Source organism: Prionailurus bengalensis, chromosome A2 (assembly GCF_016509475.1).
Source record: "Prionailurus bengalensis isolate Pbe53 chromosome A2, Fcat_Pben_1.1_paternal_pri, whole genome shotgun sequence".
In the NCBI taxonomy this organism is placed as follows: Eukaryota; Metazoa; Chordata; class Mammalia; order Carnivora; family Felidae; genus Prionailurus; species Prionailurus bengalensis.
In genome coordinates, this window is record NC_057348.1 from 155,488,086 (window position 1) to 155,514,942 (window position 26,857).

At 42.6% G+C, this 26,857-nt stretch overlaps 2 protein-coding genes across 4 annotated transcripts in view; one reads left to right on the top strand and one right to left on the bottom strand.

Moving 5' to 3' along the window:
* Window positions 1-26,857, top strand: part of AGK (acylglycerol kinase) — an 81,301-nt gene that overhangs the window by 51,536 nt on the left and 2,908 nt on the right. For all 3 annotated transcript variants that reach the window (XM_043589732.1, XM_043589733.1, XM_043589734.1), the window contains exons 9-14: window positions 849-918; window positions 7,980-8,059; window positions 14,717-14,774; window positions 19,108-19,255; window positions 19,695-19,792; window positions 25,824-25,894. In XM_043589732.1, the coding sequence (XP_043445667.1) occupies window positions 849-918; window positions 7,980-8,059; window positions 14,717-14,774; window positions 19,108-19,255; window positions 19,695-19,792; window positions 25,824-25,894 (525 nt within the window). The remainder of the gene's footprint in view (window positions 1-848; window positions 919-7,979; window positions 8,060-14,716; window positions 14,775-19,107; window positions 19,256-19,694; window positions 19,793-25,823; window positions 25,895-26,857) is intronic.
* Window positions 22,511-26,857, bottom strand: part of DENND11 (DENN domain containing 11) — a 54,152-nt gene continuing 49,805 nt past the window's right edge. The window contains exon 10 of the mRNA XM_043589729.1: window positions 22,511-23,302. The gene's annotated coding sequence lies outside the window, so the exon portion shown is untranslated. The remainder of the gene's footprint in view (window positions 23,303-26,857) is intronic.

The window sequence follows — 26,857 nt, forward strand, 5'->3', positions numbered from 1 at the left end:
GCTAGGAAAGTATTCAGTGTGGGTTTGCTTGTTCTTTCTGCTGCAAGAGAAAATATCTTATTGTCTGGCCACTTGTTGATTTAATATTTCTTTTGCTGACTGTCTTTTGTATCCTAATGTGTGTCTGACCTGGGATCTAATTAGAGTATGAACCTAGAACTACTTTCAAGCCTGGCATAGTTTCACATGCCCTGAACGGTTGCTGATAGTACAAGCTTTTTTTTTTACCTATAGACTTTTCAACTGACAATCAGAATATAGATAGGGACAGTCTTGTGTCCTTGAACAAAAGAATCAGCAATTAAAATTACATCCTTGTAATCCTGGAAAGTCAGAGGAATAGGTCTTGGGTTCTGGATTATATTTTGCTTAGATAACTCAAACCTGTCCTTTAGTTACCCTTTGGGTTAATAGAGTAAAAAGAAATAATGTTTTTTCAAGTGCTTGGGTTTCTTAGAATGAGTGAAAGATGCTGTTAATATTAACTATCCTATTTTCCAGTGATAGGAGTCAGACACATAGTAGAGAGTCAAATGTGAAATAAACAAATGACTGGCACTTTGTATAAACTTCTCTTGGCCAAAGCCTTCTCTTTTGAGTCTGTATCAGAGCCTTTCACTATGTTTGTATTAGTAATTCTCTTATATTCACTTGTTCTGCTATCTTGGAGTATTTTGAACAAATTTGTCTTTTCCCCGAACCTGTTAGTACTCTGGACAGGAGAGAGTGAGTGAGTGAGTGTGTGTGTGTGTGTGTGTGTGTGTGTGTGTGTGTGTGTGAGTGAGCGAGTGATGGGGGAAGTGCTGCTTGTTTTCCGCACGTGATCGTTTCCTCCCTTTGTCTTTTAGACATATTACAGATGCTACACTTGCCATTGTGAAAGGAGAGACCATTCCACTCGATGTCTTACAGATCAAGGTAAAGTCTGTTTTTCCCAGAGTTTGAAAAGTTAACAAAGTAGTGCACACATACATTTTAAAGAAATGAGCTGTAGCAGTTCAAATGAGGTTACAATGAAAACAATATTTTTCCGTCCCAGGCATAACTCCCACAGAAAAATAACTTTACCTGTTTATTCTAGTTGTTATCATTAGTTAACATGCTCATGATACTCCTTTTTAAAATTGTGGTAAAAAACCCACAAAAGAAAAGTTACCATCATAACCTTTTTTACGTGTACACTTGATCATTAGTGTTCAGTATATAACATTGCCTTTGACTTACCGGTGTCAGACTTTCTCTCTTGACCTCTCCGTACCCTGTAAGAATTCCTCTATATCTCCTCTCAATATAGTTGTTACTATTTGTACTTCCTCCTCTGATTACCTTTGGACCATATAATTTCTCTATCTCATGTGGTTGTTTGGAATATTAGAAGAGCTAATTATACAAAGCATTGAGGACAGTGACTGGTTTCATCTGAACCTGTTTGCATGGTGGCCATCCCTCAGGCTTTGCTAAAGGTGAAACCTTTCTCATGTCACATCCGTCCTTTGGAATTCAGGTTACTTCGATGTCTTGCAGCCTCTCCTCTCTCTCTGATGAGCTCAAGAAAAATGATAGTTTGTAAATTATCTGGCTTTTTTTTTAGGGTGGAAACAATGTTCCACCCTAATGTTCAGTCGGAGCAGGACTTCCCATTTTTCTGTTGGGTTGTCTAACATTTTATCGATTTGTAGATGAACTTGTGAATTGTTTAAAAAAAAACTTCTGCTGGCTTTGCACACTCAAAGGGCTTAGAAGTAGTGACAGTAAACAACAAAGAATGTACCTGGCCTTCAGATTTTGGTCTCTAGATAGTGTTCCATAATAAACATGACCAGGGCTCTGTGAAAAGATGGCTTCCAAAGGCAAGGCAAGAACAAAGCAAAGAGTTACTCAGACACTGATGGAGACAACAGGAAAAGACGTAGGAGGCTAGTCTGATGGTATCCTCCTGGCCAGTTTTGGGATAGTTTGAACATCAAAAAGAATAATCTGATGGATTATAATGCAATAAGTAAAAATGAAGAATCTATAAGCCTACAGTTTAATATTAGAGAATTTCCAGCTTGTAAACGTAGAAGACATGATAGTTATTATTTTGCAGTCACTAATGAAATAATTGATTCAAGTAGAGATCATTAGTGGATGCTCAAACCGCTGGATAAAAGGGTTGTTGGGGAACATATATCAACACAGTCTTAAAGCATCACAGGCTACTTAATGATTACAGAGGGAAAAGTGTACCTTTACAGTAGAGAGATCTAGCATATACCACCTAGTGATCAAACTTAGCATCATCAGTTATGGGACAGATGGGCATTATCTGCCTTCTGATGTGATCTATCAAGAAGGATAAATCATCATGTATATAGTTTCTTGCTCAAAATGTTAAATTATCTGAATCTAACTGAAAATAATGAGAAAAAAGTCCGTCAAATTGTGGGACCTTCTAAAAACAACAGTTGGTCTGGCCTCTTCAAAAATTTCAGTGTCATGAAACCCAAAAGAAGATGGTCTATTCAGGATTACAGAAGCTAAAGTAATAGAATTAAATCTGGCATAAAATCCTGGATTAGAAGAATGAAAAACAAGACCATAAAAGATACTATTGGAACGATCAGAGCTATTTAATAGGGACTGTATATTAGATATTCTATGTCAATTTAGATTTCTTGAGGGTGACAGCATTATGTTTATGTATGTCCTTGTTCTTAGGAGACGTGCTGAAATTTGAGGGGTGAGGGTCATGAAGTCTTCAGTGTATTTGAAAATGATTTAACAAAACTACAAAACACGTAGACAGATAAAGCTAATAGGGGACAATGTTTTGCCTGGTGAATGTAGGTGAAAGACGTAAATGGTGTTCATTGTACATTAAAGGATTTCTTGGTTTGACATTTTTCCGAAAGAAAAATTTTGGAGGGAAGAAGACCCAGTAGCCGTTCCCGATTCCTGTTTGGAATCCTCCCTTTAAGAAGAATTTAATTCCCAGGCACCTGGGTGGTTCGGTTGGCTAAGCATCTGACTTAGGCTCAGGTCATGATCTCACAATTAGTGGGTTCGAGCCCCACGTTGGGCTCTGTGCTGTCCATGCAGAGCCCAGTTCAGATCTTCTGTTGCCCTCCCTCTCTCTCTGCCCCTCTCCAACACTTGCACTGTCTGAAAAATAAACATTTAAAAAGAAAAGAATTTAATTCCTGGAACAAAGGATATTCTCACTGGGCAGTAGTTAAGTAACCATTCCTTCTTCATCAGATCTTCTCCCCTCTTTCCCCACAACAAAAGGACAGATTCCCGAGAAGGCTAAGCCATAAAGCCGAACAATTGTATGAACAGTGAGCCCTGTGTCCTTTACTGAGATTTGGTCTTAAAATGCACTGGCTACGTTCCGGTTGTCCTTCAGAGGCTCTGAACATTTTATATTCATTCAAGTTTCCTGATATCTCTGAAAGAATGTTCCACACTATGTCACAATTCCAAACTTGAGTCCTAAAATATTGGTGTTAATTATATAGCATTGGCCATATGCATATTTATGACTGGTGAACCCATGTACTTGCAGCCTGTTTTCCTTTCCTTTTCCTTTGTTCTTCTGCACTGATGTCTGGACTCCCCACCATGATGTCATTGATCGTGATAAAAGTGACTTAAGTTGTATTTTATTCTTTAGTGATAATAAATCTAAGTCATTCTCAACAAAATGCAAGAGTTGGGTGAAAGTCTAGCCTAGGAACGCACCACAGATTGGCATCTATGAAGATATTATCTTAAAATGTTGTTATTACCGAAGGAGGGGAGTCAGGCTGTATCTTATAATAACTAGGTAATTAACTGCTGCTTATAAATGTGTGAGGAGTAACACATTCCAGAGTAATCAGGATTTAATTGGAAATTGTTGACTGTGCTTGTATTTAAAAGTCTTCTCTCTGATTTTTTTCTTTTCTCCCAAATGTACTGATTTTGTGAATTGATGAAACCAACATCAAATTTGCCACAGGCTCTGTGTATTGATGACACAGCCCAGGAAGCAGAAAACTTTGAAAATTAATTCCTAGAAAACATAGTACAGCAGCCTCCTCTGTGGCTTCTGAGGCACTCGGCTAGAGCTGAATTTGTCTTCTCTTTCTTCCTTATTCCTAGAAATTGCTTTCAGAATATGGGGGCAGCATGATAGGTAAAGCCTGATACTGGATTCCTCTTCTTTAATAAAAACAAACCCAAACCCAATTAAACCTGTATAACTGAAGAGTCCCCAAAAATAGTCCTTGGAAGCTATAATAATGCTTTATATTTAGTTTTTATAGTTTCTACTGAATGCTCACATCTCATTTGGATCTCCAGCTTAAGAAGACAAGATGTGTATTATTATCTTCGTTTGACAGTGAAAACAAAAAGTCAGCTGGTCATCTGACTAGTCACGCTGAAGACAGAAGTAGAGTCTAGATTTTCTGTTTTATAGTCCATTGCTTTTCAACTTGACTGCTTTGTCTAGGTGGTATCACTCTTGGCACGATCCTGTGATTTCCAAATGGCATTTTCCCATATAGACATCTACAAAGCCTGGTACTTAACTTCAAAGGCTTTAAAGACTTACAGAAGTCTTTCTAGTTCTTTCTTTTTGCTACTTCAGTTGGCTCATAGAATCTGCCAACCCAGAACCCAAAGAGGAGGATAGGGTTGCTGGCCGAAGTTAGAATCTGCCCCTTTCCCCTCTCATTCCTGGTTTCCTTTTTTTTTTTTTTAGCCCTGACTGATCATTCTCTCAAGATGACGCTTAGGGCTGCTTCAGAGCTTCAGAATTCCTATTTTCTTCCTCTTCATCTAGAGTTCCTAAAATTCCTAGATTAGGTACCTATCTAGTTGACCAGAATTGTTTTCTTTTCACTGTTCCTTAAGCTTTTATTCCAGCCACCAGTAGGCCCTTTTCCCTTTGCAGAAGATCTATGACTTGGGACAACATATGTCCTTTGCTGTTAAGACCTGGTTGTGTGCCTGTTTTTATCTGTTTTTTTACTGACCCTTCCATCTGATCCTCAATTACCCAGACCTTCATCGGGTTAACATTCCAGTGGTAGTTTGTCTGTTGGCTTCTCCTCTGTCCACCTACCCTTATTTTTCTTGTGTACCCCAACAAGGACGAGTCCCTTCATTACTGACCCTCTGTCCTCTCCTGAATCCTGAGGGCCCTATGACCATCTGGCTGTTAGCTGGGCTTCTCTAGATCTTTCCACTCTCATTTCCTAGTGTCCAGAGTCATTCCTACCCCTTGCTAGGACATAGCACCCCAAATCAGTAGCACCTTGAAGTTACAAGGCTTTTTAGTTAATCTTCCCAGAATATTCCTAAAATCCTCCTCAATGAAGACAGAGAAAACATTTTTAGAGCACCAGTTGGGAAGTCTTCAATACTAAAACCAGGACATCGTGTTAGACTATGTGCTTTTGATCAGCCTTTCCCCAGGAGTATTAGTTACACAAAGTGCCTCCCAGGGAAGGGTTGCACAGTTAACAATTCAGGAAAACTATTCGTATTTCTCCCTCTGGAAGTTTATAATATACATTAACATATTAAAGACCCCAAGAAGAATTGTAGTGAACATAACTTGTTTCAAACCAACGAATTTTGGTATTTCTCAACTCCTTTCATCATGGAATCTTGTACAGTTATCATTATTATTAGTTGTGACGCTTCCAAACCCCTTATGGAACAGTTGAGGGAAATAGTCCACTGCAGACTCACACAGTGTTGCTTCTCTTCCTCAGTTTAGACCTTTCTTCTCCCTTTTCTTTCTCTCCGTGCTTCTCTCTAACCTCCCTCAATCTAGACACCTTATTCTTTAAGATTTGTTTTGTTTTAAAATTTATGTTGTGTTTCCCTGACCACGTGTGTCCTTTGATCCCCTCACACACCACGTCCAGTTGCACCTGCTGTGCTTTCATAGCACTCGATGCATTTCTTGGTGGTGGGAACCTCCCGCATTGGATTGTTGTTGTCTGTGTCTGTCTACCCTCATTGTACCTTGAGCTCTTTGAGGGCAGGTTTTTTTTTTTTTTTTAATATAATTTATTGTCAAGTTGGCTAACATACAGTGTATACAGTGCGCTCTTGGTTTTGGGTTATGTTCCCATGATTCATTGCTTACAGTCAACACCTAGTGCTCATCCCAGCAAGTGCCCTCCTCAATGGAGAGCAGGTATTTTTATTACTACCCCCTAATGTATCATATTGTCAATGATAATTCCATGCGGAAAAAAAAAAAAGATGAGCTTTCCATCATCAGGATGGCTCAAAGTCCTGCTGTTTTGCACAATACCCACTTGGCACCTAGGGGACTAACATACCCCTCCTGTGCCAGGGGCCAAGGTGCCTCACCATGACCTCTGTGCTCCACCATCTCTGTCTAGTTCCCTTTTCCTTGCTTAACTGGTGCAGAGGGCGGAAAAGCAAATCTGCTGGAACAGACACACAAGCAAGGAATGCGAGGCCAGTATCTTTACTTCCAAGCTGCCCCTGTGAGTGTGTGATTTTCCTGGAAATCCCTCACTGGGTTTCAGTATCGTGGGATTGAGGGGGAAGCATGCCCTCCCCGAGGAGAACACTTGATACACTTGACCTAGACCAGCAATTTATGGTGTCCAGGATTCTCCTCCAGCTCCTAATCTTTGCTTGTACTGATGGCCTGGTGGAAATCGAGCTGGCTCTGCCCCCATTTAGCAAGTTCTATGGAGTTATGTCTAGCGTGTGGCTGCTCTGTTTAGAATGTGGGCACACTCTTGGGCTTTAGCTCTAATTCTGAGCTGTGGGAAAAGTCCCTTTTAGGATCTGGATCTTGTATATATTATATAGATAGATATAGATAGATCCTGATCTATCTATATCTATATATTTATATATTTTTATATTCTAAGGAAGGTCCATTATAAAGTATAAACTCTTAAAGACAGTGACTCTATTGTGTATGTTTTCTATATAATGCTTAACTGGCAGATTAATTAGTAACTCACTGATGGTAATTGCAGTATTTTGCCATAAAGCATTGGGCTAAATCTGAATCACTTTCTTTTTTCTTAATTTGTTTTTGAGAGACGGAGACAGAGCATGAGTGGGGGAGGGACAGAGACAGGGGGAGACACAGAATCCAAAGCAGGCTCCAGGCTCTGAGCTGTCCGCACAGAGCCCAACGTGGGGCTCGAACCCACGCAAACTGTGAGATCATGACCTGAGCTGAAGGCGGGACACTTAACCGACTGAGCCACCCAGGTGCCCCAATCCGAATCACTTTTTATTCTGACTTGTTGTGACAGATATCTGGCTGTATTGTTAGATGCTCAGGTGAAACTTTCTAGAGTACCAGGATTCTGATCTTACTTAAGAACACTTGGACCTCTAAAGAGAATGCAGGCTGAAATGATCTTTGCCTTGGGCAAGTCTGAGAGAGAAGTACTTCTGGCTGACCCGACTTCTGATTGGCCAAAAAGCCAGCATAGTTAGGTACTTCTTTTACAGTCTGAAGTATGATAGTATGTTCCCTTGTCAGCAGATTCATGAGGCCTAATATATAAAAATTAATTTCATTTTACAGGATGGTTTATTCAGGTCCTTTTACTGAGTACTCAGTTAATTTCTGAGATTTTGAACACCCTTTTTATTTTTTTTTATTTATTTTTAACGTTTATTTATTTTTGAGACAGAGAGAGACAGAGCATGAACGGGGGAGGGTCAGAGAGAGGGAGACACAGAATCTGAAACAGGCTCCAGGCTCTGAGCAGTCAGCACAGAGCCCGACGCGGGTCTCGAACGCACGGACCGCGAGATCGTGACCTGAGCCGAAGTCGGACGCTTAACCGACTGAGCCACCCAGGCGCCCCTTGAACACCCTTTTTAGAATTTGGTTTGAGGAAAACTAGGCTGTGAGCATTTGCTGGGTACTTAACTATAGAGAGTTCCAAGTTAACTGTAATCATTAATTTAAAATGAATGTATTTAACTTCCAGGGTGAAAAGGAAAAGCCAGTGTTTGCAGTGACCGGCCTTCGATGGGGATCCTTCAGAGACGCTGGCGTCAAAGTTAGCAAGTAAAGGATTACTATACTGCCGTGGGATGATTTTTTAAAAATCTTGTTTTGCTGCTGTCCTTGACATTTTGATCTACAGTGATCTTCTAGGAAGAAATCCGGTGGGCCTGCCGGTTGAATTATGTGTGACTAATACAGGTAGAGGTTTGTATCTTCCACACAGAGCAGTTAGGGAAGGTTCGGTTCCCCGTCCCCCCCCCCCCCAGCTTGGTATTGGAGTGGAGGAGATGCATCTCTGTCCCTGGAGGTCATATTTGAGGGCAGGTTAGGCTCATGCTACACAGAAGTTGCCTATCATCCTGCAGCCTGCTCAGCTGGGCACCAAGTGAAAGACAGTGCTGGAGCCCCAGCCTTATGGAGCTTTTACCGCCCTGGTCTCAAGACTGCCTGAGAGGTGTTTTGGGTTTTTTTCCCCCCTTTTAAAAAAAAGTTTAATTGTTGTTAGTTAAAATGCAGTGCAGTATTGGTTTCAGCAGTAGAATTCAGTGACTCATCACTTACATGCAACACCCAGTGCTCATCCCAACAAGTGCCCTCCTTAGTATCCATCACCCATCTAGCCCATCCCCCACCCCCTCCCTCCATCAACCCTCCGTTCTCTGTATTTAAGAGTCTCTTAAGGTTTGCCTTCCTCTATTCTCTTTCGGCACCCCCTTCCCATATGTTCATCTGTTTTGTTTCTTAAATTCCACATATGAGTGAAATCATACGGTATGTGTCTTTCTCAGATTGACTTATTTTGCTTAGCTTAATACACTCTAGCTCCACCCATGTCACTGCAAATGGCAAGATTTCATTCTTTTTTTTTTTTTTAACGTTTTTATTTATTTTTGAGACAGAGAGAGACAGAGCATGAATGGGGGAGGGGCAGAGAGAGAGGGAGACACAGAATCGGAAGCAGGCTCCAGGCTCTGAGCCATCAGCCCAGAGCCCGACGCGGGGCTCGAACTCACGGACTGCGAGATCGTGACCTGAGCCAAAGTCGGACGCTCAACCGACTGAGCCACCCAGGCGCCCCAAGATTTCATTCTTTTTGATTGCCAAGTAACATTGAATTGTATATATATATATCACATCTTTTTTTTTTTATTACTTTATTTTTTGAAGGCAGAGAGAGACAGAGTGCCAGTAGGGGAGGGGCAGAGAGAGAGGGAGACACAGAATCTGAAGCAGGCTCCAGGCTCTGAGCTGTCAGCACAGAGCCCGATGCGGGGCCCAAACTCACAAACTGTGAGATCATGACCTGAGCTGAAGTCGGACGCTCAACTGACTGAGCCACCCAGGCTCCCCTATACCACATCTTCTTTATCCATTCATCAGTCAATGGATATTTGGACTCTTTCCATAGTTTGGCTATTGTTGATAATGCCGCTATAAACATTGGGGTGCCTGTGCCCCTTTGAATCAGCATTTTTGTATCCTTTGGGTAAATAATAGTGCAATTGCTGCATCATAGGAATAGTTCTATTTTTAGTTTCTTGAGGAACCTCCATACTGTTTTCCAGTGTGGCTGCACCAGTTTGCATTCCCACAACAGTGCAAGAGGGATCCCCTTTCTCCACATCCTCACCAACACCTGTTGTTTCTTGGGTTGTTAATTTTAGCCATTCTGACAGGTGTGAGGTGGTATCTCATTGTGGTTTTGATTTGTATTTCCCTGATGATGAGTGATGTTGAGCATCTTTTCACGTGTCTTTTAGCCATCTGGATGTCGTCTTTGAAAAGTGTCTATTCATGTCTTCTGCCCATATTTGTTTTTTTGGTGTTAAGTTTGATAAGTTCTGTATAGATTTTGGATGCTAACCCTTTATCTGATATGTCATTTGCAATTATCTTAGCCCATTCCATCAGTTTCCTTTTAGTTTTCTTGATTCTTTCCTTCACTGTGCAGAAGCTTTTTATCTTGATGAAGTCCCAATAGACCTGTTTGCTTTTCTTTCCCTTGCCTTCAGCCTTGTGTCTAGTAAGAAGAACCTTACACCTAAAGGACTAGAAAAGGAGCAGCAAATAAAGCCTAAAGCCAACAGAAGAAGGGAAATTATAAAGATTAGAGCAGAAATAAGTAATATAGAAACAACAACAATAACAAAAAACAGTAGAAGAGATCAATGAAACTAAGAGTTGGTTCTTTGAAAGAGTAAACAAAATTGATTCGTTTATCAAAAAGAAAAGAGAGAGGATTCAAATAGATAAAATCACAAATGAAAGAGGAGAGATCACAACCAACACCACAGAAATACAATTATAAGAGAATGCGATGAAACATTACGTGCCAACAAATTGGGCAATCTGGAAGAAATGGGCAAATTCCTAGAAGCTCACAACCTACCAAAACTGAAACAGGAAGAAATAGACAATTTGAACAGACCCATAACCAGCAAATAAATTGAATCAGTAATCAAAAATCTCCCAACAAACAAGAGTCCTGGGCCAGATGGCTTCCCAGGGAAATTCTACCAGACTTTTAAAGAAGAGTTAATACCTATTCCTCTCAAACCGTTGCAAAAAATAGAAATGGAAGGAACACTTCCAAACTCACTCTATGAAGCCAGAAGCCAGCATTACCTTGATTCCAAAATCAGACAAAGACCCCTAAAAAGGAGAATTGTAGGCCAATATCCCTAACATGGATACAGATATTCTCAATAATATATTAGCACATTGAATTCAATAGTACATTAAAAGAATTATCCACCATGACCAAGTGGAATTTATTCCTGGGCTGCAGGGCTGGTTCAATATTGGCAAATCAATCAACATGATACACCACATTAATAAAAGAAAGGATAAGAACCATATGATCCTGTTGATAGATGCAGAAAAAGCATTTGAGAAAATACAGCATCCATTCCTAATGAAAAGCCTCAACAAAGTAGGGATAGATGGAACATACCTCAACATCATAAAGGCCATATACGAAAGACCCACAGCTAATGTCATCCTCAGTGGGGAAGAACTAAGAGCCTTTTCCCTACAGTCAGGAACAGGACAAGGATGTCCACTTCCACCATGACTATTTAACATGGTACTGGAAGTCTTAGCCTCAGCAATCAGACAACAAAAAGAAATGAAAGGCATCCAAATCAGCAAGGAGGAAGTCAGACTTTCACTATCTGCAGATGACATGATAGTCTATGTAGAAAACCTGAAAGACTAGCAAAAAATTGCTAGAACTAATACATGAGTTCAGCAAAGTCTCCGGATACAAAATCGATGTGCAGAAATCTGTTGCATTTCTATACACCAATAACAAAGCAGGAGAAAAATCAAGGAATTGATCTCATTTGCAATGGCAGCAAAAACAGATACCTGGGAATAAACCTAACTAAAGAGGTAAAAGTTCTGTACTCTGAAAACTATAGAACACTGATGAAAGACATTGAAGAGGACACAAAGAAATGGAAAAGCTTTCCGTGCTCATGGATTGGAAGAACAAACATTGTTAAAATATCTATACTATGCAAAGCAATCTACACATGTAATGAAGCCCCTGTCAAAATACCACCAGCATTTTTGTGTAGAGCCAGAACAAATGTAAGATTTGTATGGAACCACAAAAGGATAGCCAAAGCAATCCTGAAAAAAACAAAACTGGAGGCATCGCAATTCTGGATTTGAAGCTCTATCACAAAGCTGTAGTCATCAAGACAATGTGGTACTGGCACAAAAATGGGTACATAGATCAATGGAACAGAATAGAAGACCCAGAAATGGACCTACATCTGTATGGCCAACTAATCTTCGACAAAGCAAGAAAGAGTATCTGAGGAAAAATGGTCTCTTCAACAAATGGTGTTGGGAAAACCGGACCACTTTCTGAACACCATGCACAAAAATAAATGCAAAATGGATGGAAGACCTAAATGTGAGACAGGAAACCATCAAAATCCTAGAAGAGAACCCAGGCAGAAACCTCTTTGACCTCGGCCAGAGCAACTTCTTGAGATGTGTTCTTTTTGAAAACCTAGCTACACGACAGTGATACTTGGAAATTGAGAGAGTCAGGCAGATGCTGACTATGTATTTCTTGTATATTCTTGTAAATCTATCCACTGTATAACTCAAGCCTAGCAGATTGAGAGACTGCAGGCTGCCTATCTGAGAGGGAAGAAAGGTGGACGCCTGGTGGTGTTTGGAGCTGGAAGAAACAGACCCGTGGAGTCAGGGATGAGAAGCTGTCGCTGGCTTCCACAGAAATGGACTTATTTTTGCAAAGTTCATTGTGCTAAATGAAACTATTGGCTTGGAGAGAGGGTGTGCCGTGTTCTGTTAGAAGTGGAGGGTGGTGCAGGCAAAGGCTTCCTGAGGTGGCACCAAGGAGACACTGCGTGAAGTTTGGTCCATATCTGGTGGGTGGTGCCTTTTTTTTTTAAACTTTCCTTAACATCGGGCTTACAGGTTTAGTGCAGTTTAAATGAGTTATGATCGATCTGACACATAGCTTTCATCAAGAAAAGTCTTTCCTCATAGGCTTTCCCACCACACTTTCTTTACGGAAATTTCTTGTACTTGTCTCACTTTTGTATCCTGCCGATGAAGTTCCTGAGAGTGGAATGTCAGGGATGGGTTGTATTACACTGAGCCCTGCAGTTGTTTAGCGTTTCACGTTGTTTTTATTTGCAAGATTGCCATGATTACCTTGACTGCACCAATCACCCTAGGTTTTATCTGTGATCTCGAATACCAGCAACTCCATCAAGAGGAATTGCTTAGTTTTCCCTGAAAGAGTCTGATGAGAACAAATGGCTTCCTGAAATGTGTTCATTGACAACTGAACACTAGCATAGGTCATAGGGATATCTCACGTACTTGCCTGTATTTTGGTTGGTTTTGGAACAGTGACTTTAAAATTTTGGGTGGTGGTTTCTAACACCTCGAGTAGGACTCGAGTTGCTCCGTGTGCTGTGGAAGAAACAGTAGGCTTGCAAACCATGGTTTCCTAGCTGGCCATCAGGCTATGAGTGCATCTGAAGTTCTGCTATTGGTAGAGATGAGTGGAACTATGGATAGTGAGAAATAAACCGCCTTTCTCTCTGGCTAGCTGGGAAGAGAAGTCAATTATTACGTAAGCTTGAAAAAAATCAGATGATCAAGGCCCTCATTAGTAGCATCACAGTATTAACCTGGATAATAATTAGGATGGTTCCACATGGCTCATTGGAGCCTATCAAACCTCCTTATTCTGGCATTCAAGGCCCAACTTAATCTGTCATCAACTCTAATTCCATAGTTACATATCTTTACTTTTAAGTTTTTGCTCTGGGTGTTATTCTCAGTGGTTCCTGTGCCTTTGCTTCTCTTCTCGCCTAGAATGATTCCTTTCCCTCTTCCACGTATCTAAATCCAAACGATCCTTCTAAATCCCACACCTTTACTTTGCTCTGGAGCCATTCGTTACATAGGCGTGGCTGCTCTGACGATTTTCGGCCCTCAGTGATTTCTTATCCCTTCTTGACTCTCCTTACCAATAAACGGCGATGGGTTTATACCAATATATATATATATATACATGGTCATTTATCATTTTCTGCTACTTTTTTGGGTTTTCTCAAATTATAAGCCTTCAAAGGCAGGAATTTTATATTCTGTATTTCTTCTGTTTGCTTCATATACATAGTAAGTGCTAAATAAATGCATATTGATCAGAATCAAATAGGGAGCACTTCAGATGTGCTGGTAGGGGCCAGAGAGGAAGAGGAATCTATTTTATGCCACTTTTCTAGTTTCCAGTAGTCATCTTTCTCTTTACACCAGGCTTTTATGTATTTAGCAATAGGAAGACCCTCTTCATTCCTAGATTTAACACTTGCCATTTTAAAGCTGTATAACACGAGTAATGTGAAGTTATGCTGATTTACAGATTTTAATTCTGAGTGTGTGTGTGTGTGTGTGTGTGTGTGTGTGTGTATGTGTGAGAGAGAGAGAGAGAGAGAGAGAGAGAGAACATGGTATACAGGATACAGTCACTTAGCTTGTGAGTCACACACCAGATCACCTGGCATCTGCCTCTCATTGTGGCTTCATTGTCCTCCACTCATTGCACTTTTGAATGTAGACTCCACTACGTTCTCTGGTTGAAAGTGTACATTACACTGATACCTGGGAATTGAGAGAGTCAGGGAGTTGCTGATTATGTATTTCTTACAAATTGCAAGGATCTATATCCAGTGTATAACTAATTACACGCTGTTCGACGCGGCATTGAAATGCAGATTAAAAACTTAACTGCCTTACTTTTTTCTGCTAAAGCACAATCCCTAAGCCTCCAGAGCTCAGAGTAGAGTGTAATTCTTAGTACACCGCTCACACTAGGGGGCTTATGACTAGTGCTCCCCGTAGAGGCAGAAATCGAATGTAGTGTCCTTCATGAATGGTCTCTATCATGTTGATAGTTCCCTTAATTTTCTTTAAATTTTTTTTAAAAAATCTTTATTTATTTGTGAGCGACAGAGTGTGAGTAGGGGAGGAGCAGAGAGAGAGGGAGACACAGAATCCAAAGCAGGCTCCAGGCTCTGAGATGTCAGCACAGAGCCCGACTTGGGGCCCGAACCGTGACATCATGACCTGAGCCGAAGTTGGATGCTCAACCAACTGAGCCACCCAGGTACCCCAGTTCTCTTAATTTTCTAATTAGATGTTTATCTTGATCTTTCTCAGGTACTGGTACCTTGGTCCCCTTAAAACCAAAGCGGCTCACTTCTTCAGTACTCTTAAGGTAAATGCAAATTACAGCATAGAAATTTGCCCTGTGTTATTGTGTTGTTAGTCTGTGATGTGTGTATTTGGATTTTGAAAAATCCCTTGCTACAGATACATATGACATGCTCCAATGCTGTAAAATGGGGGATATTTACATAGGTACGAATGCAGAAAGCATTCCTGTTAACTAAGCAGTCACCCCTCCTCTACCAGCTCATTCCCTCCATTACCAAACCCATACTTAATTTGTTGTTGATATTCCATTTCTTTTTGCCTATTTATTCACTCTTGCCAGACAAACCTGAAACAGAATGACCTATATCTCATCAGTGATTTGTAAGGGTATCTGTATTAGTATCTGGAAATGAATTGGAGATTTGTATCTGAATGTATGATTGTGCAGACTTGTGTATAATGAAGTCTGCTTCAGACAGTGCTAGCGAAATATGGGTAGTAGTTACTGTCTTGGACGGTACAAATAAAGAATATTTCCAACATTGGAGAATGTTCTATCGGGCAGTGCTGCTGCTATAGACTATATACTGAAAAATGTTGGCATAGAGAAAAGCTGAACAATGTGTATTAATGGAAATGCTAATAGAAAAGTCATCCTTATCTGCGGGTGATCTATTCAGCTTTTATGCAAATCAAAGCTCTAAACACAACATTTGGCAGGTCAATCTGAAAATTGGCAGGTGAAGTTTGTAGTGAAAACCTTGGTTCTAATGTTAATATTCAGAGTATGAAGTGTTTTTCTAACTATAAAAGTGATGTATGTCCATTGCAAAACATTTGGAAAACAAAGCTCCCTTTACCTTCTAAATAAATTCCCACTATGTTAAAGAAATGTAAAAACATGAAATCCCTAAAGTACTAGGGGTAACCAATTTACATGATTATGAAAACGAACTTGGAGGGCAATGTGTTTCTACACCAAAAGCAGACTGTAAAACGCAAAATGCATTGTTACTCTTGCTTAAGAGAATAATTTCAGTGGTGGAGTAGTAGGTGCATTTAGGAAGAATAGAGTACCTATTTAAGTTGTAGAGTAGGGAGAATGTGAACTGTTTCCACCATTTCTTTAGTGAACAGTTTTGTTTTTTTTTTTTTTAAGTTTATTTTTGAGAGAGAGAGCGAGAGCAGGGAAGGGACAGAGAGAGAGGGAGACAGAATCCGAAGCAGGCTCCAGGCTCTGAGCTGTCGGCACAGAGCCTGATGTGGGGCTTGAACTCACGAACTGCAAGATCACGACCTGAGCTAAAGGCAGATGCTTAACCTACTGAGCCACCCAGGTGCCCATCGAACGGTTTTTAATATCTTTTGTGGCAAGCCCTGCTAATGCTTGGAATACAAAGTCAAATAAGGCCGGTTTCCTGCCCCCAAGAAGGAGAATGTGAAGGACAAGTAAATCCGTGGTTTGGCAAGTGCTGGGAGAGCATGGAAGGATGAGGTGGGAGCGGAGAGGAGGGGCACTCATATCTGACTCAGGGACAGCAGTCTTTTCAGAGCAGGGAACAGTTTTACTAAAGTTTGAAATCTGTACAGGATTAGATCAAGGGAATTTTGAGTGGAGGAGCCACTGTGGGATGGCCCTGTGCTGTCACGTGGCCAGTGCAATAGAATGGCAGGAAGGGGGTTTTGGGGGGTTGGGGAGGGGCCGGTCACGGCAGGTCTGAATGTGGGATCTAACTTACACCATTAAAGTGTTGGGGAGTTACTGAGTCTTAAGCAGGGGAGAGACATGAGCAGGTATGCATTTTAGAAAAATTACCTGTCAGCAGTGTAGACAAGAGATGGCAATGGGCGGTTAAGGCGAGGGCACCAGATCGAAGATTGTGGAAGTAAGTCAGGTGGGAGGGGATGAGGCCCACATAGGGTGAGAACAGTGCGTGTCGACAAGGAGGATAGATTACAGAGATACTGAGGTTGACCCCTCACAAGTGGGAAGGAGAGTATGGGACCCCCAGATTTCTGGTCTCAGGGACTAGTTGGCTACCTGAGTTTTCCATCAACATTGCCAATATTAGAGTAGGATCAAGTTTGTAAAGAGAAATGAAATGTTCAGTTTGGCATATACGGAGTGTAACCTCCCTGTGGTACAGGCCAGTGGAGACATAATTGTGACTTTGGTCTGAAGAGACCGGTGTAGACATCATAAGTGTCTGAGTGCCATTGTGACTGTGGGTTGGATGAGGATGTGTGCAGGACAGATGGTCAGGGATACAGGGATGGCCCCAAGCAATGTAAGCATTTAAAGAGCCTCAAAGCTGCCTCCGGAGCCGGAATCCGGGGGGAGGGAAGTCCCCGGGAGGGGACACACGCACACTAGTGGGAGCCAGAGCCTCGTGAGGCAGCGGCACAGAGGCTAAATAAGGGCAGGAAAGTGTCCCCTGAGCTCAGCGGCCTCTGAAGTTCTGGTCACCTTCTGAGTGGAGCTGCTGAGCCACATTGAAGCAAGTTAGGGAATAAATGGGAGGGGAAGAAGTGGACACAGGATTGGGCCACTCCTTCAGGAAGCCTGACTTTGACGGGAAGGAGATAGAAAAGGCAAAAACTAGTGAGAAATATGGGGCCGGTGGAGTGTTGTTTTTATTGATTGGAGAGAGAGCCGTGTCTTTATACCCTGAAACGAGAAAGGGAGACTAGGGACAGGTGAGGGGAGACACAAAGCGTGACTGAGGTGGCAAAATGCACGCACAGGAAGGAGGGCGTGGGGCCCACGGACGGGCCTTGAACAGAGGAAGGGGAGCCCTTTTCCTTGAGACAGAAGAGAAATAAAGCAGAGGTCCAGGTGGAAACAGGTTTACAGAGTGTTCAGGCGGTTCTCACTGATGTCTCGATAGTCTCGCTGAAGCGTAGGGAGCAAAAGTGATCTGTTGAAAACGAGGTGGGTGGTAGTGGGAGGGGGGATTTGAAGAAAGATGAAAACAGGGAGGTTGAGAAGGATTATCAAATGGCATTGAGAACCTGAGACCAAGAATTGTGACACTCATGTGCCCCTTTCCCTGTATCAGTTCTTAGCTGGAGTGTTGTTTGCCCTTCTAATAACACTGAGCCATGATGTACAAGTTCAGAAACGTAGTGATAAGACTGATCCAGAATAGGGGCTTTTCAGGGCCCCTACTGTGGAACACCAAAGACATAAGAGAGCCAACAGTGATGGGAAAGGAGCGATTTGAAGTAATCAACTGTTAATTAGGTACTGAAGGAAATGGGGTCAGGGACAGGAATTCTCAATGTGATTAGAAATGTGGTGTGGTTAGGATCTTCAGGGCTCTAAAACTAACACCCCTGTCTTCCTCTTCTGAGTCTGAACCAGGTTATGAAAGCAAATGCAGGAACCAGGCAGAGGGAGATCAAAATACCAGCCTTATAAATGTCAGCAGGAGTAAAGGACACAGCTTAGATAATACGGTCACAATCAGATTTCCGAGTACTCCAAATTGAATTCATCCCCTTAAAATGTCTCCTTCAGGGCAGACTGCTGTAGGAAGCAGAGTCCCCAGGACGGCCGCTTTCAGAGAGAGAGAGAGAGAGAGAGAAACCAAAATTGTTACTCCTTTGTAATTCACTGCATAGAACTCTGAGAACAGGGAGGAGTGGTTCACCCTAAGAGGTATATTGAGCACAAAAGAATCAGTCAAAAGAAGAATACGGGGTGTGGTTAGAGAGTAAGATATCAAGGTTTTAGACTTCCATGGTGGAATAGTTCTGGGTAACAGGAACGACCAGGATGTGGCCATGGAAATGGGTGGCTTGGGGCGGGGATTAGAGATGATGTCAAGGACTGAGAGGCTAGGGTGTTGTTTTAATTATTCCTGTAGTCACTGATGAGGTGGGCTTGGGGTGTCAGGAAGTAGAAGACAAGAAAATCTAGAGTGTGAGAATGATGGACTTTGAAGCCTTGGGCTGGATCACGAGGCTGGCCGAAGCCACTCTGGCCTCTGTGTGGAGTACGATTCCAGAAGTGAAGAAGGTATTCGATGCAGAGGGACTGCATGCGTGTCATTTTTGTGTCATTTTCTGTAAACCGAAGATAAACTCATTACGGGATGATTGTATGCTCATTCAAATGGTTGTTTTTGGAGAAGCATAAGCAGTGGAGGTTAGTCCACGTGGACCTTCTGCTCTGTGAGAGCCGTGGAGGCAGCAGTCACGGAGTTCATGGTTCTCAAGATAGAAGACAGGCCTTTGGTAGGAAAAGAAAGCTTGGGGACTCCATGCTCCAAAGTAGAGATGATTCCAGTCAGTGAGAGATTATTAATTAGTGTCCAGGCAGGTGCAGGTAGAGATACTCCCAGAGTTGGGACCGGTGTGTGCCTGACAAGCTTCTCTCTTCACATTAAAAGGAGTGGCCTCAGACTCATCAAGCCTCTATCTCGTACACGGGACCCACAGAGAGACTTCCCAGTGGAGCAGAAGAGACCCCTCCCCGGCCCTCTTTGTACAGGAGAATCCTGCGAAGGCTCGCGTCCTACTGGGCCCAACCGCAGGACGGTGAGCCGTGTGGTGGTGCCGTGGCCCGTTCGGGACTGCCTGGCGCGGGCCCCAGATCAGCGCGAGAGACTTCTCTCGCGCAGGGGGAGCCTTTCAAGGATCCTTGAATTAGCCGTGTGTGCGCCACAGAGCAGGACCCAAGTCAGCACAGCGTCCCGGATGTGGCAGCAGCCCGTGCCTTTGCTGACCAACTGCGGCTCCCCCGTTCTGTCACCAAGCTTGATGTTATTGTGGCTGCTTGGGTAGGGGTGTCGCAGGCGTAGAGATGCCACTGGCGCGTGGCTCTTTATCCTGTGTGTAAGAGCTGGGGAAGGAAACGGGGGGAGAGTCAGCAGCCAGGCTTAGGAGGCCAAGCGGAGCAGCCGGCAGCTGGCCCTTGGTGGGGCAGTGGTGGAACGCTAACGGGAGCACTTGACCTGAGTCTCATGCACCCACGCAGCCCTGTCCCAGGAGCTGAGCCCCGAGGTCTGGAAAGAAGTGCAGCTGTCCACCATTGAACTGTCCATCACCACACGGAACAGCCAGCTGGACCTGACGGTGAGTGTGGCTCTTTATTAGAGGAGCATTTGGTATCTGGGAAAAGTGACTGAGAGAGAGGAAAGGAATCGGGAAGAAGAGGGTGTGGTGTGCTTTTAAGGAATAATAGCAATGAAAAGAAACAGCAAGTGAACAGTCCGCTTAACGGGCTCTGAGCAAGGATTCTGGCCACTGCTTAGTAGACACAAAAAGTTGACCTGTTCCCTTTTGTCACGGGAATAGAAAATTGTGGAACTTTACCTGAGCGACTCTCCATTATTTTTGTGACTACATTAAATGTATGGACTTAGGTCCCCAGGAGAAAAAAAGATATATATACATACATAGAATCCAGTCTGTTGACATACACTGTCCAGTGCAGTGGCCTCTAGACCCGTGGCTCTTTGGGTTAAGTAAACTCTAGCACTCATTTCTTTAGTCACAATAGCCACATTTCAAGTGCCCGTTAGCCATAGTGGCAAGTAGCTACCACACTGGAAAGCACAGATACAAAATGTTTCCGTTAGTGCAGAAAGTTCTGGATCGTGCCCCTATTGACAATGCACCAAAAAATGTTGACATAATACAGAGGTCGGCACACTGGTCTGCCACCTGTTTTTGTATAACTCACAAACTAAGAATCGATGTTACATTTTTAAATGGGTGTGAGAAAATCAAAAGAATAGTTTGTGATGTGCAGAAAGAATAGGAACTTCGAGTTTCAATGTCCATAAGTAAAGTTTAATTGGAAGAACCACGTTCATTCACATACATGCTGTCTGGCTGCTTTCGTGCCATGACGGCAGAGTCGAGTAGTTGCCACAGACTTTCTGACCCCAAAGCCTAGAATATTGACTCTCAGGCCATTCGGAGTTTTCTGACCCCTGCTACAGAGAAAACCTTAGTAGTTTATGTTAGTGAGAATGCTAATAGAAAAGTTGTCCTAACCTGTGGACCAATTACTAAGATCGGGTTTTATGTAGATCCAAGTAGTATGTTTACACTTGACCCAGTCAGTCTGGAGACTGAACGTGGGGATTGAACGCATGAGTACAGTGGGGAGTTCGCCTCTAATGTTAACAGAATACTGATTTGTTTTCCAACTATAAGAGTAATATGTGTCCGTTCTATAAGATTTGGATAACACAGCTTCCTTCCCCTAGATTAATTCAAGTTGGATTAAAGAAATTAGAAAGATAAAACCATGGAAGCACTCGACTGAAAGCTAAGTGATTATTGATGTAAACTTGGGGAGGACCAGGTCTTTCTAAGCATGGCATCTAAAGCAAAAATCATATTGATGCATTTGCCTACTCATAATGAAAGAAACTATAAACAAACTTTTAATGACAAATTGGGAAAAAGAAGTGATAGAGCAGGAGTTAATAGCTTTCTTTTATAACAAATTCTTAAGAAATAGGCAGAGGACTAATATAAATAATAGGCACAGGACAAGAATAGAAATTCACAAAGGACATAAACCTGAAAAAATAGCTTACATTTGCTGAATATAAGCGAGGCACTGTCCTAAGAATTTTACATAGTGTCAACTCATGGGATCCTTAGAACTACCGTATCAGGTAGATGTAACTTTTATAAACATGTAATGGGTAAGGAAACAGAAAAAACTCTCAACACTGAAGAAGTGCAAATTAAAATAATAACTATTGAAATGTCCTAAATTAAGCATGCTAGTGTGCCCTGTTGGGGTCGGTGGGCGAGTGGGCACTCTCGTGCATTTCTGCTGGAACGGTAAATCAGAACACCCTTTCTTGATGGCATCTTGGTGATCTCTATGAGGCATCTAAAACATAAGCACACCTTTGGCCCTGTTAAGTATGTTTCCAGAATTTATTGTACAGGAACAGTCAGATGCATACATAGTATAGACATGCCCTTCTTACATGATGGGATTCTGAACACACTGGTGGGAGTGAATGTAGTAAGGTTGAAAAAATAGTTTTTGTTCCGGAGGATTTCAAGAAGAAAGATAAAATTTCTAATTACGCATTGCTTTTATACCCAGTCTCTGATAATGTGTGTTTCTAGTATTTTGTTCATGTTCTTCGTCGTCGTTCTTTTCTGTGATGATGGAATACCAGTGAATGGATGGAGTTCAGTCGAGGATGTGATTGTGGCTCAAGATTAGCCACATGCAATTAGGAGAGTGTAGGGTACTGTGCTGCTTATCACCCGTAGCAGCGCATTCATTTCCTTTTTCCACACCTCTTTGTAGAAATAGAAGCAAATGCAATAAAATAATTCAAAGACAATGATGCCGCCATGTAATAGCTCAAAATTCATTTATCGTTTAAAAAAGTACGTTCAGAGTCAAAGAGGCTTTAAGGGGTGTGGAGTGTGTGCAAATTAGGATCTCTTGTTCAGCTTTGTTCACTGTATTTATAATAGCAAAGTGTATGAAACAAATGAACCAAGGGACTGGTTAAATACATTCTGGTGCATTTATTTAAAATGTTCTCTGTTTACGGACATGGAAAGATAGTTATCATATATTGTTAAGTGAAAAACCAGGCTAGTGTGGTATGCATCACATGATTCTATTTTTATTTTAAAAAGAAACACTTTCACGCTCTCTAAAAAAAAGAAAAAAGAAAGAAACACTTTCACCTATAATTGAGTTTGGTGAATGATGGAGGCAGGGCTTCAGTTTTATAATCTTTTCTGATAGAAAGCCAGTTGTCCAAGCAGCATTTACTGAATTTCCTCACGCTCGTCTCCCCCATCTGCTGTAAACCCCCGTTGTATTCTAAGTGTAGGTATACGTGGACGTGTTCGCAGTTTCTCTCTTCAACTGATCTGATTTTCTAGGCCTGGATTAGTACTATGCTGCTTTTAATTATTATCGTTTTACAAGTCCTTCAGTGTTTTTCTTCTTAAAGAGTCTCTTGGCTGTTCTTGGCTCTTTGACCTCTATAAATTTCTTAAAAGGTTTATTAGGTTTCACATAAAAATCTGTCATATTGATCAGGATTATGCTGAATCTGTAGATCAGTTTGAGGAGAAATGACATTTCTATAATATTGACTCTGCTATCATATGAAGTGGCATAGCTCTTCATTAGGTTTTTAATGCCTTTCAATGAAGTTTTATAGTTTTCTCTAACATGTTGTCTTTTGTTGGATATATTCCTGGTTATCTTAATTTTTGATGCTATTGTAGATAGTATCCCTTAAAAATTCATTTTCAAATATTTTAGGTGGACATGTAATTGATTTTTTATAGATATGTGATCAACAATCTTATGACCAAGTTCTGATTTATCATTTATGGATTCCTTTGGATTTCCTAGGGATTCATCCATATCAGCTGCAAGTGGTGCAAGTTTTGTGTTTCCTTTCAACTACTTGGCCTTCTAATCTTTTCTCTTACCGCCGTGGCTGGGACCTCAGTTGAGTGTTAAGTAGAAGCAGGGCTAGCAGACGTCATTGTCTTACTCCGATGTAGACAGAAAGGTTTCGCGGCTTCATTCTTGAGTTTGATGGGACTTTTTAAAAATGTTTATTTACTTTTCTGAGAGAAAGAGAGAGAGAGGGACAGAGTGTGAGTGAAGGGAGGCGTGGAGAGAGAGGGAGACACAGAATCTGAAGCAGGCTTCAGGCTGAGCTGTCAGCACAGAGCCCGACGCGAGGCCCAAACTCATGAACCACGAGATCATGATCTGAGCCAAAGTCGGACGTTTCACTGACTGAGTCACCCAGGTGCCCCTTGATGGGATTTTTCTGTAGACACCTTTTGGAAGATGAAGGAAGTTCCCTTCTGTTCCTAGTTTGCTAAGGGTTTTTTTTTTTTTTTAATCATGAATGGATATTTAATTTTATCACATCCCTTTCCAGCATCTACTGAGTGAGTCTTCTCATGTAATTCTGTGTGTCTACGATGTTGATTTTTGCACATGCACTATTTGTAAAAAACAAATCCTAGTCTTCTGTGTATAACTGTCTACTTCTCCCCTTAGATGGCTAATATGCTTTTCAATCTCAGTGTGTCCACAACAGCTCCTGTTCTTTTCTTCCACCCCTGGATGCTGGTGCTCCATCCAGACTCCCCATTGCTGTTGACTGTAATTCCATTCTGTCTGTTGTTCGGGCCAAACATCTTGAAGCCACCCTCTTTCCCCTCCACATCTTTGTGGAAGTGCTGGTGGCTTCACCTTCTAATTACTGCCAGTGCTTAGCACGATCTCCCCGAGTCACTGCTCTAAGCCACCATCATCTGCCTGGGTGATTCCAGTGGGTTCCTAAGTGGTTGCCCTGCTCACCCCACCTTCCTCCTATTGTAACTACAGCAGCCAGAGAGGTCCTATTAAAATGAAGCCAGATCATATTTCTCTGCTTAGAACCTTCCAGTGACTCCTCATTTCACTCAACCTAACAGCTAAATTCCTTGGAATGGTCTATAGGCCGTAGGGCTCTGGCCTCCCTTCTTCTCTGACTTCCTATTTTCCCCTTCTCTCGCTCTACTCCAGCTACACTGGCTTCCTCACTGCTCTTGGGCTTGTCGAGCATGCTTCCATCTTCGGCGCCCACCCTGGTGGTTCTCTTTGTGTGGATTGCTCTTCCCTAGGCCAGTGGTTCTGAGTAGAGTCCTTGGGAAGTTGTTAGAAATGGACATTCTCGGGCCTTACCCCAGGTCTACTGAGCCATAATCTGAGAATGGGGCCAGAGTCTGAGTTTTAACAAGCCTTGCAGGTGATACTTGCTGAAGTCTGAGAACGACAGTCCTGGATATCCACGTTGTTAATTCTCTCACCTCCTTGAGGTGTCTGCTCAGAGATCACCCTCTCCCCACACCCCTGCCACCTGAGTAAGGCTCACCTGGACCCCTACCACCCGTACCATCTGGTGTTTCTTGTGCTAGTTTTTATCTCACGTTCCTAATAAAGTCTCCTATACTTCTAATATACTTGTTTTCTAATATATTCTGTAATTTACCATGTATGTTTCTATGTAATTTGCTATTTTTGCACTGATACACTCTCACATGCTTCTAGTATATTCTATAACTTATTATGGTTAGGGTTTATTTTTATTTTTTATTTTTTTGGTTCTCTCCACTCCCCAGTCAAATATAAACTCTTCATAAGCAGAAATAATTGTGTTTTTTTTTAGTTCACTGATGTAACTCACACACCTAGAAGAGTTTATGGTAGTTGACACTCAGCAAGTTGTTGAATAAAAGGTGAACCTAGAGCACAGTCATCCCCTCTATGATCTGTAATTCCTGGGAGAGAGAGAAAGTTGTGCTTTGGTAGTGCTCTTTAGTCTTAGGCAAAGGCTGTCTGCTCTCAGCAGATATCCTGGGGCGACAGATTCTGAACCTGTCCAAAAAGAAACAAAACCTCTACCTGAAGCAGACACAGACCAGATTTGTATCGCTAGCCACGGCCTGGTAGTAAACGGGGGCGGAGGGGTATAAGAGCCCAGTCTGGTTTTATAGCCACTTCCTCATAGCTCCGTTCTTCCAGAGCTCTCGGTGGTCCGTAATGAAAAGTTTTAAAAACACTACCATGGCAGAATCGAGGCTGTGGACCTTCAACTCTGGTCGCATATCAAAACTGCACGTAGAACATTAAAAAACACAGGTAGTGGGGCCCCGCACACCAAGCAGCGGCTCCAGCCGGTGTGGGGTGATGCTGGCAGACGGTGAGGATCCGGGCTTTGCCGGTGGCGGGGCTGAAACCTGGCCCACAAGGGAGGGAACTGTACACACCAGAACAGCCCCGATGATGAGTGAAAGCCTCACAAATGTCCCGCTCGGAGTTCCGACAAACCTGAGTTTTCGTTTCGCTGTCTGGGGAGTAGGAACCAACCGAACAAGCAAGCAGTGATTAGCTTCATGCTACGTAAATTGTACCTCAACCAGAGTCTTAATGTAAAAGAAAGAAAGGGAGTGCATTCAGGATGGAGTTACTGCAAGTAAAGGCCTCTGTATAATAAAGAGCTTCAAAGTATAAAACTCTGGGGCAAAGGAGGACAACAGGCCGCGTTCGCCAAAATGTAGAGTGCTAATGTTCGTCTTCCTGACCTTGTAGAGCAAAGAAGACTTCATGAACATCTGCATTGAACCCGACACTGTCAGCAAAGGAGACTTCATAACCATAGGGTAAGTGGACTGGGCTCCTAGGAAGTGCGGGCTCAGTGTTTGTATCCTCAGAAACACTCTTCAGAGCGCGTGCCCAGGAAGCCTCAGATGGAGACCCGGCAGAGGACTCATCTGCTTTGGGGACCGAGACGCCTTCTTTCTTTCAAATAGCTGGGCTGACGGGCAGAGCACAGCTCTCCTGCTTTGGCCTTCCCTGTTCATTTTGGGAAAATCACATCGTGGGAGCACGCGCTGCCTTTCCAACGAAGTGAAGGGTTAGCATTGCACAGTGTCCAGGATTTTGGCTTCAGGGTCACAGTTACTGGATACAAACCTGGATCTGCCACGTCCTGGCCTTGTGACTTGGGCAAACGCTTTAACTTCTCTGGCTCCTTTCCTCTGTGTGTAGAAAGGAATACTGTAATCCCATCTCACTACCTCAGGGTTGTCTTTGAGTCTCACATGAGAGTATGTGTGGGAAAGTCCTTGCTGTGAAGCACTTCACAGGGTGGGTTACTATGGACGTCGGTCCACCTTGTCCTATTCCCAGGGCAGTAATGAAAAACCTGAAAAGGTATTGAGTACCTTGGACATTCTCCAGGCTTTTCCCCTTTTCCACTAGCAAATATTCTCCAGTCCTGATTTGTTAAGGCCGACCTCTGCCAGAGTTTTATTGGTTAGGAACAGCCTAAACCCTCCCCCCACCAGTCTTCTACCCCGCTGAGGAGGCTGCGTGTTGCCATGCCAACTGGTAATCTGCTCAGCTATGTTATTTTGTGCTTTGTCCCAGAGCTCCCTCTTGTGCCCGTCTAAGGATTAGACATTGCTGCTGCCGCAGCCCTGTCTCCATGGCTACTCCATTGTCTGCAGCAGAACCCGCAGCAGAATGGCTTTCATTGGTTTGTGTTGTTCTTGCCTTTGCTACAGTCTTCAAATGAATAGCTGATTCTGCAGCCTTTGATTTCCTTGCCGTATCTGTCGTAG